The sequence below is a fragment of the Coturnix japonica genome, chromosome Z, assembly GCF_001577835.2.
Source record: "Coturnix japonica isolate 7356 chromosome Z, Coturnix japonica 2.1, whole genome shotgun sequence".
Classification (NCBI taxonomy): domain Eukaryota; kingdom Metazoa; phylum Chordata; class Aves; order Galliformes; family Phasianidae; genus Coturnix; species Coturnix japonica.
In genome coordinates this window covers 54,306,994-54,321,955 of record NC_029547.1, presented here as the reverse complement: position 1 = coordinate 54,321,955, position 14,962 = coordinate 54,306,994, and the positions used below count along the sequence as shown (strand labels likewise).

Sequence of the window (14,962 nt, the reverse complement as noted above, 5' to 3'; positions counted from 1 at the left end):
GAGCTGCTGTATTGCTGTGAAATCTGTTTGGTGCATTTAAAGTGACTTAAAAGACATCTTAGAATAGTTCGATAAGATTCAACAGCGCGTTTTCATCCCTGGCTCTCTGGCAGTGGTAGGTTGCCATGTCACCTCTTCTAGTTCACCTGTAGTTTCTGTATAAAATGATGCATCAGTTTTCTTCAAATGAGTTTGTATGAGGTCAAAACAATCGGCTTGAGACTAAAGGGTGGATTAATGTAACTAAAACACAGAGTTACTGTTCTATGATTGATTGGTTTAACGAGTCTGTGACTTGATATTACACACTTTGCTCTGTTTTTTGCCGCTGATGTTCTCTTATTTAAATTGAAAAGGGCACTTAATAGATGGATTTCTCTCCTTGTTTACTGGGAGGTCGACTCTCTATCCTGAGAAGTTTACTTCTTCACTCAGTGGTAGTGTAGCAACACCAGATTTTTTTATTAAGAGCTCTTCTAGCAGGCATAGAAATTGATCATCCTGAAGAGGAAGAAATAGATAACATGGGCTGAAGAATTAGCTCAGGAGACATAATGTTGCCATATTTCCTTGCAGTATAAAACAATTGAGTTGACAGATCTGTACAGCGGTAGTATAATGTCCCGTACACCTGAGTATTCACCGTGCTTAAATCTTCTCTCACTGCTTTTGTTAAGAATGTCCCTGAGCTTCCAGACACTACAGAGCACTCTCGAACTGATCTATCCCGTGACCTGGCAGCCCTGCATGAGATCTGCGTGGCACACTCAGATGAACTTCGGACACTCAGTAACGAGCGAGGTGTAATGCAGGTAAGTTAGGAAGGTTAACCATCAAATCACAGGTACAAATAGCGTATCTAAAGGTACTCTGCAGCGTCGGGGTTCTTTTTTAGCACTTCCAGAGAGCATTATACCTGATAAACATCTCAAAACGTGCTCATCACCAGGAGTTTCTTAGCTATAAAGCCCAAACAGTTGGTAGTTATGAGCTGCTTCTTCATGCAAATAAAAACAAAGATGTTTTTTCAGTTATGGAGAAAGCTGTTAATTTCTGGAGGAAGCCTAAGTCCGCAAAATTCATGACAGGTTCTATGGGCTGTTGGTTTAATGGTCTTCACTGTTTTCAGCTGAATGGAATTTGCTTTCCTCAGCTTTCTAACGCTACCTTATTTCTGCTTCCCAGTTTTCTAGTAGATCAATAAAGAAACATGGCAAACTTTTCTGTCAAACCCACTATAAACTATTACGGGACTGTCCAGCTGTTAAGCAGGGCTACTATAAGTAGCTAAACTTAGAGACTAACTTGTAACAAATTGCTTTGTAAAACTAAGTAATTTGGAGCTACTCCTTCTTCTGTAGACTTGAGATAAGCAGCACAGAAGTTTTCAGTACTAAATTCATGTGCTCGTACAAACAAGTATTGTTTGTTTGCAAAGCCTCTCATGGAACACTATGTGTTAAAAAGAAGTAGATCTTCATAAACATCTAATGTACAACGTGATGGGGCATGCAGGTCTGTTTCTGCAGTGCAAAAAAAATAACTTCAAAATCAGAGGACAAAAGTATCCTCATAGGTTTCTTCTACTGGCAAAATTATTTTGCTTTTTTTTTTCCATTTTTTTTCTTATCAGTGCCCTAATGATTTGTGGTCACCCTATTTTAGTTACAGCAGTTCTACCATAGTGGGGGGAAGAAAGAAAAATTCTGGACACCCAGCAGTATGTTGTCAGTGCGTTTTCTTAGCCTATGTTAAACCAGAAAGCAACAAAGATCGGCGCTTGCTCTGTTAAATTTCAGTGTTGCTTCCAAGTTCCATTTGTTAAATAATGCCTTATAAACTAGGGAATCGGAGCTGTTGAAAACGCACGTCCAGGCCTTTTTTCCTAGTTGCTAACATTTACTGTTGTACCGATTCTTCTACAGCACGTTCTTAAGAAGCTGTTGGCTATCACAGAACTGCTTCAACAGAAACAAAATCAGTATTCAGTGTCTAACAACATCAGGTAGCAGCCCTCTACCCGAATTCTGCATGGATCCAGCATGCCCGACACGGCAACTCACACCAGTATCACTTTCTTCTTGCTCTTGCCAAAAATAGCACACCCTGTCACATTCCCAGTGATGTGTGAACTATGCAAAAAGAAAACAAAGATTCTGTTGGTGAATGATTGTACCAGCAGCTTTTTAAGCTATATCTGTGCAGGACGTTTGCACTTTTTTTTTTTTTCCACTTGGAAACAGTTTTCACAACCTCTGAGCCTTGGTGTACAGTTCACCTTCTGCAAAGAAAATGCTGTGACTGTGTCTTGAACTTTGAAAACTACTTTCAACACCTCTAATTGCCAAAGTTTCGCTGTCTTGTTGGAGTATCAACTGACAAGTAAAGAAATGTTTTGCCTTGACAGCTACATATAACTGGATAACATTTCTTACTGTAATTTCTGACTGGTTACAATAATTATGACTTCTGACTGTTTCAACCACTTTAACTTGTTATTTACGGTTTCCAGAGTTTGATGTTATGGTAGGAACAATCTTTACTGTACACTTTTATACCATGCTGTTTCTCTTGCTGGAATCATGTTGAAAAGAGAATATGCAGAATGGATCTTGTCAGCTTTATTTTTTGATGTGCCACTGATTCAGTCTGAAATAGTTCTTCCATCAAGGACTGTATATCCAGATAAATCACAACGCTTTTGTAAAATGTTTACAACAGTAAATAATTTGAATTAAGTAAATTTATTGATCATTGTATCAGACATGCATGCATTCATTAAACCATTTTATAAAATATGTATTGGTTGGTCTTTTGTGTACTGTAAGTCTACCACGAATCTTATTTTTATACATGAAAAGTAAGTTTTTAAAATAAATCAAGCTGCAGACCAACTCTATGAAAACTGGCTAACTTTGGCTGCTCTGGGATTTCTTTCTCCTGTCTGCATACGTGATTATACTTTGAAGTGCACTGCCACTCCAATTCTGCAGTGTCACCTTAAGAGTTCAGTATGAACCCCCAGAGCAGTACTACCATGCTGGTATGCAGTACAGAGAGACGCTAGGAGTAAGGAAGGGGAAAAATATTTAGTATGTACCTCTGAGCCATGAGGCAAGAAAATGGATTTGTTACATGTATTTATTTGTTTTGTTCCACTTGCTTAGGAGTAAAATATGCAGTCAGTTCAGACCTTGTTTCTGCATCCTCATTCACAACAATTCTTGGGACTGATCTGATAAGGTGTAAAAGGATGCTGAGATTCACGGGCAAGACTAATGAGAGAATCACACAAATAACTCTTGTGTAACATGAATGCGGCTGTTAAGATATTATACGGTGTTTCTTGTCTATTAAACATTTTGCTTTTACTTTCACTCTGAGTCTCTGCTGTGATACTTCCTTACACGTTCTCAAAATATCCACTTGATTTCCAGCTGCCTGTCAGCCTAACCTCAGAGCAGACAACCTTGACTGCCATCACACAGCATGTGTGGGACGAGAAGGGGATCAGGCCCAGCCAGCATGGGTTCATGAAAAGCAGGTCCTGCTCACCAAACCTGATCACTTGCTATGACCAGGTGACCCACCTGGTGAATGAGGGGAAGGCTGCTGATGGATTCTGCCCAGACTTCAGCAAAGCCTCTAGCACTGTTTCCCACAGTATTCTCCTGCAGAAGCTGGCAGCCCATGGCCTGGACAGATGCACCCTGTGCCTCACAAAGAATTGGCTGGATGGCCAGGCCCAGAGAGTGGTGGTGAATGGAGCTGAGTTAAATCCAGCACAGCGATCAGTCATGAGCGGTTGTTCCCCAGGGGTCAGAACTGGGGCCTGTCCTGTTTAAAATCTTTATAGATGACCTGAACAAGGGTTTGAGCACATCCTTGATATGCTTGCAGATGACACCAACTTGGAGGGAAGTCCCTATACAGGGACATGGACAGGCTGGATTGATGGGCTGTGGCCAGCTGTACAAGGTTCAACAAGACCAAGTGTCAGGTCCTGCACTTTGGTCACAACATCCCCATGCAAAGCCACAGGCTTGGGGCAAAGCGGCTGGAAAGCTGTAGAGTGGAAAAGAATATGGCAGTGCTGACAGCCAGTTGTGTGCCCTCGCAGCCAAAAGGACCAGCAGCATACTGGCTTGCATCAGAAGTATTGCAGCTAGGAGGTAGCTAGGAGTGTTACCTATACTCAGCCCTCATTTTTGGGCCCCTCACTAAAGAAGGACACAGAAGCAATGAATGTGCCCAAGAAAAGGCAACAACTCTGGTAAGGGGCAAGAGCACCAAGCCTTACATGGAGTAGTTGAAGAAACTAGGAACATTTAGCCTGGAGGAGGTGCAGCAGGGGAGACCACACTTCTTCCCACAACTCCCTGAAAAGAGGCTGTAGCAAGGTGGGAATCAGCCTCTTATCCCACATAACTAGTGACTGCGTCAGGTTGTGTCAGGGAAGGTTAGGGCTGGATGTCAGGAAAAGGTTTTGTCAGGACGAGGGGTCATGGCTGCCTAGGCAAGCACTGGGAATCCCCATCCCTGAACCACATCCCTGTAGTTCAGAAATGCGTAACTGGGACCAGATGATCTTAGAGATCTTTTCCAACCTTAGTGATTGTGTGGATATACACTATAGGTAGAAGTAAAAGGCAGAGATAAAAGCACACTCTTGCTACAGACTAATAATGATATCAATCTGTTAGCAAGAATATGGTATTAAAGAGTTCTTTTTTTAGATCCCCTTCCATAAAATACCTGGCTGGTCTGTTGGTCTGCTCAAGTCCAAATTTTAAATTGCATGTCAGAGGAAAAGTTAAGGAATAACTTACTTAAAATAAGTTTCCTTCATTATTAGGCTTTCCTGCTTATGTAACGCAGTAAGGTGATTAATCAGAACACAGAAGTCACAGGACCAGTTTGTAACTTTTTCCTTTTTCTAAATGCTCTGCTAGCAGGGTACAAGCCAGCTCAGAACATAGTAAGGATGGCACAATAAAAGGTGTTTCAGTTAAATCACTTTTCCTTTAGTTGCTAGGTAGTGTGTTAATGGTCAGGCCCTCTGAGGTGAAGCTATGATAGGCTGCACAGTCAGGAAAGAAGAACAGCTTTGGCACTGTTACCAAAGAATGAAATATCATTCTGCCTTGAGTGGGAAGTCTTTTAAATGTGCTTGGCTGGGTATTAGCAGCATAACGCAGCTTAACAAAGAAAAAAAACACAACACAGCTCTGATGAACAGATTTGCATCTGTTTATATGAATTTAAAAAATAAAAAAAAAAAATAAACAAACTATGATGAACACAAAGCTAGGAAAAACCCAGAGCTACATTCAGCTCAATGTATTCTGAGCTGCACGTGTTCTGAAGCAACATATTAAAAGGAAATAGTTCCGCCTAAATTTAGAAACAATGTAACTAACTACTCCGGAAGATCTTTTAAATTATTCTCCTAGGGTGCCCCAAACAGGGTTTGTCACAGCAAGCTGGTCTGAGAGCAAAGCTACAGGAAGAGGAAACAGAGCAGGAGACAAGTCACAAAACCATGAACATAACTTCTAGTATGATAAGTAATTTGCCTGCAGCCCCTTAGTACACTTGGGAAGAGCTTCTCAAACACAACGAGATGTTATGAGCAAGGTTATGTTCTCGTAGCAGTTTCAGTGACAAGCCTGGGCAGAGCACAGCAGCAGATCTTGCTCTCAAGTACTTCAGAATTTATTAGCAGATCTGCATTGCACTTGTATTTAACCACTTTGCTAAACGCCAGAATGGACATAATGTACTGCTGTGCTGTAACCCTGTTCTTAAGTTGCATCTGAAGGCGCTGCTAAACCAAAACTTGAGCTACAATCAACTAAACCTTCAAATAAATGTTTTATTTTGAGGAAATTAAAAACCATATAAAAATACCTCATGCTTCAGCCTACAGAATCTTCTACAGGCAGGTTCAAGTGTGCCACAGAACAGTAAGCACAGGAATAGGCTTCACAAATCCACAACATCTTCATCAGTCCATTCTTCCTAAGGGAAGGAAATCAACCTTGTCATTTTACAGTAAGGTGACCAAGCAATACAGAACTGTGCATGTGGCAGCACTGCATATAGTAGCAGTATTATCTTTTACATATGCTGCTTAAGGAGAGTTCAAGTAATACAACCAACACATTGATCTCCACACTGTGTCTACTGCATGTAAATGACTTACACAGTAAGCTTAAACTGATTTCAAAACACGTGCTTCATGTACTTGAGAGGAATGCATTTGTTCCAAAATATAGGGGTAGAAAAGAAACACATTAATGATTGACAGTGCCCTTCTTGCTCCTGACAACCAGCAAGAAGCACTGTCATTCTTAGTTAACACGTAAGACCAAGCTCCAACTAGAAATACAAGTTCCTTCAAGTCCCACACCAAATGTACGTCTGCCGCTATGAAAACAATGCCTCCCACTTACTCCCAAGGAAATACAAAAGATACAAAGAGCACAATAATGCTATTTGGCAGAGAAAATACTGATAAAAAACACTATTTTTCAACATAGTCACCACTATTAGCTGTGCAAGTGTAAAAAGCAAGAGCCTGCATGCCCTGCTTGTAACTGCTCTGTATTCCACCTGTGCTCTGTATCACTCTTGGCCACACAGGCACAGCCTGCAGGTGGAAAAAAGAAAACCCTGAGAAGAATAAAAGCAGGAGAGCAGCTGCAGTGGAGGAGAGAAGTGCACCTTGAAGCAGGGGATACCCTGCTGGCACTACCCATTGAATCTACCATCAGCACGTTCCTTCTCTCTCCTTTCTGCCCCTTGCCATCTCTTAAGGGTCAGAAAGTAAAGTGAGTGCACTTGCTTAGGGAGTTTCTGCTTCCTGCTTACAGGGATTATCTAAAATGGATGCCTATGTGTACAGTGAATACAACCCATCACCCTCTGTGCTACTCTAAGTGCATAGTTTCCTTGCCTTTGCTCCTGAGACATCCTGTCCCTCACATCCAAATGTACCCAACAAATTCTTTATCCATCCAACAGTCCACCTTCCAAATCTGTATCTTTCCAATTTAGAAATAAGAATGCACCACGAGACAACATCAGACTTTCCAGAAGTGCAGGTAGAAGACATCAGTTGCCCTTTACCTATTCATGACATCACTCCCATCACAGAAGGCCACTGGAATGGCCTACTCATCTGGAGTGCCATGTGCTGGCCTGGGGCCCTGAGCACAGGAAAGGCTGGAGCACCTCTCCCATGAAGACAGGCTGAGTGAGATAGGCATGCCAAGCCTTAAGAAAATACGACTCGGGAGAAATCTCATCATGGCTTTCCAGTACTTCAAATGAGTTCATAATCATGAGGGAGACAGACTTTAAATGGTCTGGTAGCAATAGGACAAGTGGAAATGGTTTACAAATAAAGAAGGGAGATTTACATTAGATGCTAAAACTAACTTGAAAAATATTCTGAGCAACTTTTGTAATGAGATGAAGGAGTTTGTCTCAACAGTGTGTCAGTTTTGTCAGTTATTACTGAGCAGAAAAGTAATTACTTGTACAGAACATTAACTGACCTCATCCAGTTTAGGCTTCTTGGAGTTTTCATCTTCTTCACTAATTTTCCTCTTCTTCCTAAGCCTCAAACAGGAAAAAACAAGAAGCTTCAGTTACTTTTTGAGTCAGACTAATGGTCTGGCCACAGTATTTTAGATTAGTTTATGAACAAATTTGTCACGGTTTTGTAATGTTGCTGTCAGTATTTCACATCGTAACATCATGTGCAGTATGGATCATTAAAAGGTTAATACTCGAGTTCCGTAGAATAACAACGTCCAAAATACTCAGCTCTCAGAAGAGAACTATGTATCCCAGAGGATTTCATGGCCAGAGATAAGTCACGGGAGGAGGACATACATAATCTCACTCCCAGGCTGGAGCTCTCTCTCTCTCAGAGAGTGGGAAGCGTTCCAGCTGTGTCACCTAGAGTTCACAGTAAGCCTCTCGGTTTTTGGGGACTCTCTCTCTGTTTTGTTCAATTTATTAGCCTCAATTATATTATATTATATTGTGTAATCTTGTACTCCGATATCGTATTTAGTAAAATAAGTTTTCCTCCTTAGATTGCTGCTGCTGTTTTCTTTTCCCATTCCCCTTTTCCCCTCCCTTTCGGGCCAGGGGTTCTATGGGGCGGCTGCCCCTGACACAGGTAAATCTAGGTAACCCGTGACAACATTAAAAAATAATAATAAATAACATCCTACTGGAAATTCACGGAGGGTACTAAAATGAAAAGAGCAGATAGAAAATGTTAGCAAGTCCTTTGCCTGCAACATTATTCTTTAGAAAGCATTAACTCTTTGCAGAATTTGTTTTAATCACGTAATTCTGAAGACCGTGACCCTCAAGACAATATGAAATCAAGTGTCCATATTTAGAAGCCATTTGGGATTCCAGTTTTGTGTTAAAAAATAAGCACCATTAGAGCCTGCAATGCAAATCATCACGGAAAGTATTTAGGCAGCATTTAACTACCTGAACCAGAGAACCAAGAGTTTGAACCGACATTCTTAAGTTATGCTGACATATTTTCATTTTCATTCACTGCAAGACCAGAGGTAATTAATGCTTCCACAGCACTAAAAAAAAAAAACAACACGAGGGAATTTATCACATTACAGAGTAGTATTTACTTACACATTATTATTAAGTGAAAGTTCTGAGCTGTGACATTTCTCTAACTTCTGTTTCAGAGCTGCAACCTCTTCAGGTCTTGGAAGTTCGTACTTCTTTATAAGATTTTTCATGCCTGCCACAGCAACAAAATAGCTCTAAGCAAATTAGGTAATTCCTGTTTTACCCAGTGAACTACACAAGGTCAGTATCAATCAGTAGTGCAGCTACTTTTATCCCTTATCCCTTGTATCTAAGCTTCAAATATTGTTTCATCTTCTTTCCCTTATGCTTCTGCTAGATTTTGAAAACACCATTACTTATTTTCTAAAACGGACTTCAAGAGGCTATGAGGCAAGTATTACCAACAGCTGAAACTGAAAGCTTCTCCTGCATTTTACTAAGACACAAGAAGATTGTTTGCTAGCAGGGTGAGGGGGAATCACCTCAAGTTTTATAAATTCAATTTGAACTGCAGACCTCGGTGACTTGCATTCACGACTGATAACAGCCTAGTCAATGGGCTGGATTTTTATTTTCAAATATTAACACTCTCCCATTCTAAATACATGTGTTAGCTTAGAACATTAAGAGAGGTGATTACTTACTTAAAATTCCATACTCCAACCTTCTCATTTAATGTGAAAAGGTAATAATCATTGCACTATACTTCCATTGCCCTAACTAAACGAAACCATGCTTCCACTGCTGGTGTTTTATTCAATATACTTGCCTTGTTTTGCATTAGCAAACCTAAGCATCTTTTGAACTACCTTTATGGCTACAAAATAAAGTGAGTTATAAATCCTGGCAGATCACTTATCACCTGCTAACAAGTCATCCTCTAGTGGTAGAAACAGTTATCTGCAGGCCTCTGCCAAAAGCTATATGCTGTCAGTGAATAGAAAAAAGCTGCTCACCCAGACTTAAAGGAAAACATTACCTAGAGCCCAAAACAGACTTCTCGCTTTTAAATGTAAATCAGTTGCTAACAATTCACTACAACATAAATGATTTGAGAATCATCAGGTTATTTTAATTTTATTTGTTATATCACATCAAAGGTGACTCTCAGTGTCTTTCCCCCCTGCATCCACCAAGCAGGAAGTTCCCTCTATTACCAACGTTTCAACTGCCTTCTGCAAGTCTTTATGAGAATAAAACCTTTTTCAAACAGAAAAAGTTTTAAGTAAAAAAGGTGACGGGTTGTTTGTTTTTCCCCTTTTCAGAGTATACTTTTTTTCATATATACCTTTTAAAATATTTACTTACTTTTCATGCCGTCCAGTAGTTTGGACAAGAATGTTCTGTTGTCTTTCAGCATAAAACACTCTGATAAATAACTGTCGAGTAAAACAGAAGAATAAACTCAAAACAAATTGCTGTAATAATCTGTAACAGCTAGCATTAGAAAACACAAATAATACATTTTATTGACTATCTGCTAAAGCTATACAATTAGACTTGATGAAAACGCTCCTGTTGCACAAGTGCTATAAAGTGATAAAAAAAAAAAAGTATTCTTCTTCTTCTAAGAACTCGACAAAAGTATTTCCTAACCACAAAAAGAATTAAAGGTCCTGACACTGCAGAACTAAGCATCTGCAAATAAAGCCTTACTGAGTTAAATCAACTAGAGCTTAACATTCTATGAAGTATCACAGCGCTGTCACATTATGCACAGTATGACTGCTGGCACAGCAGACACTACAGAAGAGCATTCTTTATGCAAACCAGCTGACAGGAAAGCTTGCGAGATGGGACTGCTTCCCCTGGCAGTCAGCTTGACCACTGAAAACAAATCTTACGTGCTCACTCACAGAGCCTGTGTGCAACTCTCCTCTCAGATACAAACTTCCTTTTAGTAAGAGACATAAGACAGCAGAAGAACCCTATCACAGAAGTACTTATCACATTCCAGTGAAGGGAGGAAGGGATTTTCAAACCTCTAAAACTCTGTCCTAACCCTAACCTGTCATTTGTTCAGGGCAGGTGGAAAAGAAGTTATTTAAACAGAATTGTTTTACTTTATTATCAGCCCTTGTGACTGCAGCAAAACACAGTCCACATCATGTGTTTATAAAAGTCCAAATACAATCAGTGTAATTATATTTCATTAAAAAAAAAAAAGTCACTTCATTCATTAAGCAAAATAAATGACGTCTTTCAGCAATGATATCAAAGCATTTCATCATAGTTTTGCAGACCACTGGGAAGAACAGTGCCTCAAGGTTAGCCTATTTCCATGGAAATCCAAAGCTCAAGTACAGCACTAATAGTTTTTTCATTCCTAGCAGCCATCAGTTCAAAATACAATTTGACCCCAGAATTTTAGACATCTCAGAAATCTTAAAAACCTTATTTTTTTCTTTCAATGATTCTTTATATAGTTCATACTCCTATCTCATTTCTAGCTTATTTTCTCCAATCTTCAAGATTGATCTGAAAACCCCAGTCTGCTCTAATCAGTCAAAGCTGTCACTTAGGAAGATGCAAAAATAATTCAAAGGAATATGAACTCCAGACATCAACTAACTCTTTAACTCCTGCTTTCCACAAGGGAAAAAGAGAAAGTTATCACTACTGCTTTAGTTTCGAAGAGCACTTAGAAAATGCAGCAGATTGTTAACTCTGAAACAAATACGTATTTTATTAGCCAAAATTATCCAGAGCAAAACAACTTTACACAAGACACAAATAAAACTCTTTAAAGAAAATGAAAAGACTACCTTTCTATATTAATTCCTGCTCTTGAAGCGCTAGCTAGTATAGCAGCGAGAGCTATCTGTGAGGGCGTGAAGAGGAGATACGCATCTGTCAGAGCCACTCGACTGAGGAAGTCATCAGCCGTTTTCCTTAAAACTTCAGGATTTTCTATCAATGGGTACCGAGTCTAGGAAATATTTAGGAAAGTTAAGTAGCTATTCCTGTTACAGTCTGTGAGCTCAACACACAAAACTTAACAATTTTCTGTAAAGCAGAAAGGTAACAAGCCATATCATCCCAAAAATAAGATTTAAAGACCACAACAAAAAAACACCTCCTTTCAGAAATCATCTGCCTATCACTTTAGAATCTACATCTTTATGAGTGCAGAAACAAAAACATAAAATCCATATTTATACTGCATTAACATATGAAGTACATAGCAGATAAAACAGCATTACCTTCAAATCAATTAAAATTCCCTCAAATGGCCTGTATGGATTGTGTACAATAAGATGGAAGTTCAACTGCTGAATAAGCAGTAGTTCATATTCCAGTATCTGTTCAAGAGCTTTTTCTTGTCCAACAGGGCTTTCTCGAAGGTTACCAACAAACTGAGCACTGGACACGTTAAACTCATCTACTTTGCAGGCTAAAAACGCACACGTTAGCCTTGAGTAGTTTGGGAGAAAGAAAGAAAAAAAAAAGCAAACAATTAATACATGCAGCATCCATCCTCTTATCAAAAGTTCTGTGCACATTTATTATTATTATTATTTAAAAATTTTTAAAGTACTATATTCAGAATAGAATAAACTTTTCCAAGTGGAAATGGAAACTGACCACACTCTACTTGCATTTAAGGTCTCCAATTTCCTTTCCTATTTATTTAGTGTCTTAGCAAATAAGGTTGTACTTCTATTATTCTGATAGGTACAGAAACTCATGATGTGTTGAAAACTCACATTATTATCCGAGGATGGTACTCCATCACTGAGTTATTGAGATAAAAACGTTTGAAATACATGCAAGCCGTTCCCTTGATTTTCAAAAAGAGAAGGAAAGAGTTAAACGTTGAAGTAAAAATGGATTAAGAAACAATAATTTAAAAAAAAAATCATGAAACAGAGAAAGTCAGAATGTGTACTATTAGCACACCAGATGCACAAACACGTCACTTAAAGTCATTTAAAGTCTAATTCATTTATGCACGCAAAAACTTTATACCATAGCAGTTTTATGTCATTTTTATATGTATTTTTAAGAAGACAGCATGTGAATAGTCTAGAATACCTTCGTGACAATCTCATCTCATATTAAAATGAAATACTTCAGTCCACTATTGCCAAGTTTCCAAGTTAACGTGAACTCCATCAGCACACATTTCCAGCCACTTATTAGTGAAGCTTGACTCCGCACACACACCTTACAGGGGCCAATTCCCAAATATAAGGATGGGTTTCATAGCACCAGCAGCCGACTGTGCATGGCCAAAACACATACAGACAAGACACTCCTTTTTACTATTCACCACAGCAGCCAAAAAGAGGGACTTCTGGGGGGATGCTTCTGAACAAGCTGACAAGTGAAGCACAATTCAATTCCCTGCTTCAGCTCTAAGCCCTCCTTCTTCCCTCCCTCTCAATGCACTCATGCAAAGTCACTGAACAACTCATTTTTATATGCTCTGTAGATTATTGCCCATACAGGCTCTTGAGATAGCTTGCTTTGTACTCAAATGCACATCATTGCGCAAAGAAAAAACTATATCATAAATTCAGTTCTAGGTTAGTTTCTACTCTCTGCCTAAGGAAGAGGAAAGAATGAAGTTAAATGGTACTGAGCCAGCACAACGCACTTTCAGCCTGTAAGACCAACAGTATCCAGAGCTGCAGCAAAAGAGACATACCTGTCACAGTCAACTCTGCCCTTGTGAGAGCCCAGGACTGGGGTCACACACTCAAGATGTGTGGGTCCAGAGGGAGAGCATAGAGATGATCAGAACACATCTCTCCTACAATGGCAGATTGAAGCTGGGCTCGCTCAGCCTGGAGAATGCTCCAGGGAGACCCCAGTGTGCCATTCCAGTACCCGAAGGGAGCTCACTAGCAGGAGAACCAACTTTTTACATGGCCCAATAGTGACAGAGCAGGGGGGAGTCGTTTTAAACTGGAAGGAGTGAGATTTTAATTAGAAGTCGGGGAAATTTTTAACTGTGAATGGTGAGGCACTGGCACTGCTGAGGGCCAGGCTGGGTGGGGTCTTGGGCAGCCTGAGCTGGGGGGACAGCCCTGCCCACAGCAGAGGGATTGAAATGGGTGGGCTTTGAAAGTCCTTTCAAACCAAACCACTATGTGATTCTACAAACACCCACCCCAAGCTGGAAGGGACCCAGCAGGCCTACGGAGCTCAACTCCTACAGGACCACCGAGGGAACCACGCTTTTCCCGGTCGGCAGAGCCGTGAGGAAGCAGGGGTCGCCTCGCGACAGAACGCTTCTGCTTACCACTACAGACCGCGGCATGGCAGGCTTGAAGACGGCACAAAAATCCAGCAGCCTCTTCTCGTAGTACTTGCATATCGCCAGCTCCTCGTGGGCCTCCAGCAGGAAGGACTCACCCTGCTGCACCTGGGGGAAAGACGCCGACCTGAAGATACCCGGCCTGGGGCCGCCCCTCTCCCCCTGAGGCCCCGCAGAGCCGGTCCAGCCCGCTCCCCCCTCGTCCCCGCTCCGCACCTTCCCGCCGGCAACAGCTTTGCTACGAAATTTGCGGTTGGCTTCGGCCCGGCTCCTCGCCAGCTCCTCCTCACTGCGGAAGGTCCAGAATCGCCGCTGCGTGCTGCTGTAGAACATGGCTGCCCCGCCGCGAGCCGGCTGCCACGGCGCGACAGGCAGCGCGCAACCGGCACCGCGGAGCCCTTGGAGCTGTGGGGCGGAACAGCGCAACGCCCAGCGCGGCAGCAAAGGGGGCGGGGAAACATGGCGGCGGGGCAGGGCTGTGGTAGTAGCTGTGTGTGGGGATGAGGGCACGCAGTCCAGCCGTCAGATGGGAGAAGGGAATGGGAGCGGTGCGAGTGAGAAATACACGGGCATTGTTACATTTTCATGTATTTGTTATTAATAACCACAAAGCCTGTCCCTGACCCCCAGCTGCCCTCTCTCACCGTTCCCTCTGGCCCTGTCGCTGTCACACAGGGCAGAGCTCAGCGCTGACAACCCCCTCCTAATGCAGCTCCTTAACACTGCTCTGAAGTATGCTGGAATGATCATTTCAGTTTCATTTTCATCAGTGTAGCTATGAAACCATGTAATCTATCAGCATCAAATGGTGATATGTGTATGGGGGGGAAAGAGTGAGGAATCATTTGCGTTATGCCAAATGAAATCAATCTTCGGTATTTTTCAATTAAATATTTCAGAATAAATGATCCTCTTCCACCTTGTTCTCCTATATAATGCCAGGACTTGTGTCATTGTTGCTAAATTGTACCCTGCAAGATTGATGTATATTCTCCATTAATTTCCCTATGAAGGTGATTTAACAACTTGTCATGTTAGCTAGTCCTTCCACTTTGCCAGTCGTATGGTTCTCCCCTG

At 41.2% G+C, this 14,962-nt stretch overlaps 2 protein-coding genes across 7 annotated transcripts in view; one reads left to right on the top strand and one right to left on the bottom strand.

Annotated features, from left to right (window-relative positions):
- Positions 1 to 3,377, top strand: part of RASA1 (RAS p21 protein activator 1) — a 49,951-nt gene extending 46,574 nt beyond the window's left edge. Inside the window, exons 24-25 of the mRNA XM_015849743.2 lie at positions 678 to 812; positions 1,926 to 3,377. Coding sequence (XP_015705229.2) covers positions 678 to 812; positions 1,926 to 2,009 — 219 coding nt within the window. The 3' untranslated portion in view covers positions 2,010 to 3,377. The remainder of the gene's footprint in view (positions 1 to 677; positions 813 to 1,925) is intronic.
- Positions 279 to 14,321, bottom strand: CCNH (cyclin H). Of its 6 annotated transcripts, none has more exons than XR_004305520.1 (10): positions 14,102 to 14,319; positions 13,871 to 13,993; positions 12,330 to 12,403; positions 11,826 to 12,036; positions 11,388 to 11,551; positions 9,931 to 10,001; positions 8,683 to 8,794; positions 7,563 to 7,626; positions 5,911 to 6,021; positions 279 to 501 (listed from the first exon to the last, which is right to left on the bottom strand). XR_004305520.1 is itself a non-coding variant. In XM_015849747.1 (9 exons), the coding sequence occupies exons 1-9, from the start codon at positions 14,216 to 14,218 to the stop codon at positions 5,986 to 5,988; spliced, it is 966 nt and encodes a 321-aa protein (XP_015705233.1). In that variant the 5' UTR covers positions 14,219 to 14,321; the 3' UTR covers positions 5,230 to 5,985. The 6 variants fall into 6 exon arrangements, 4 of the variants coding, with proteins under 4 accessions (XP_015705233.1, XP_032297112.1, XP_015705232.1 ...); XR_001552166.2 differs by lacking the exon at positions 279 to 501 and adding an exon at positions 5,228 to 5,500; XM_015849747.1 differs by lacking the exon at positions 279 to 501 and having other exon boundaries at positions 5,230 to 6,021; positions 7,563 to 7,620; positions 14,102 to 14,321.
- Positions 14,322 to 14,962: the final 641 nt, after the last annotated feature.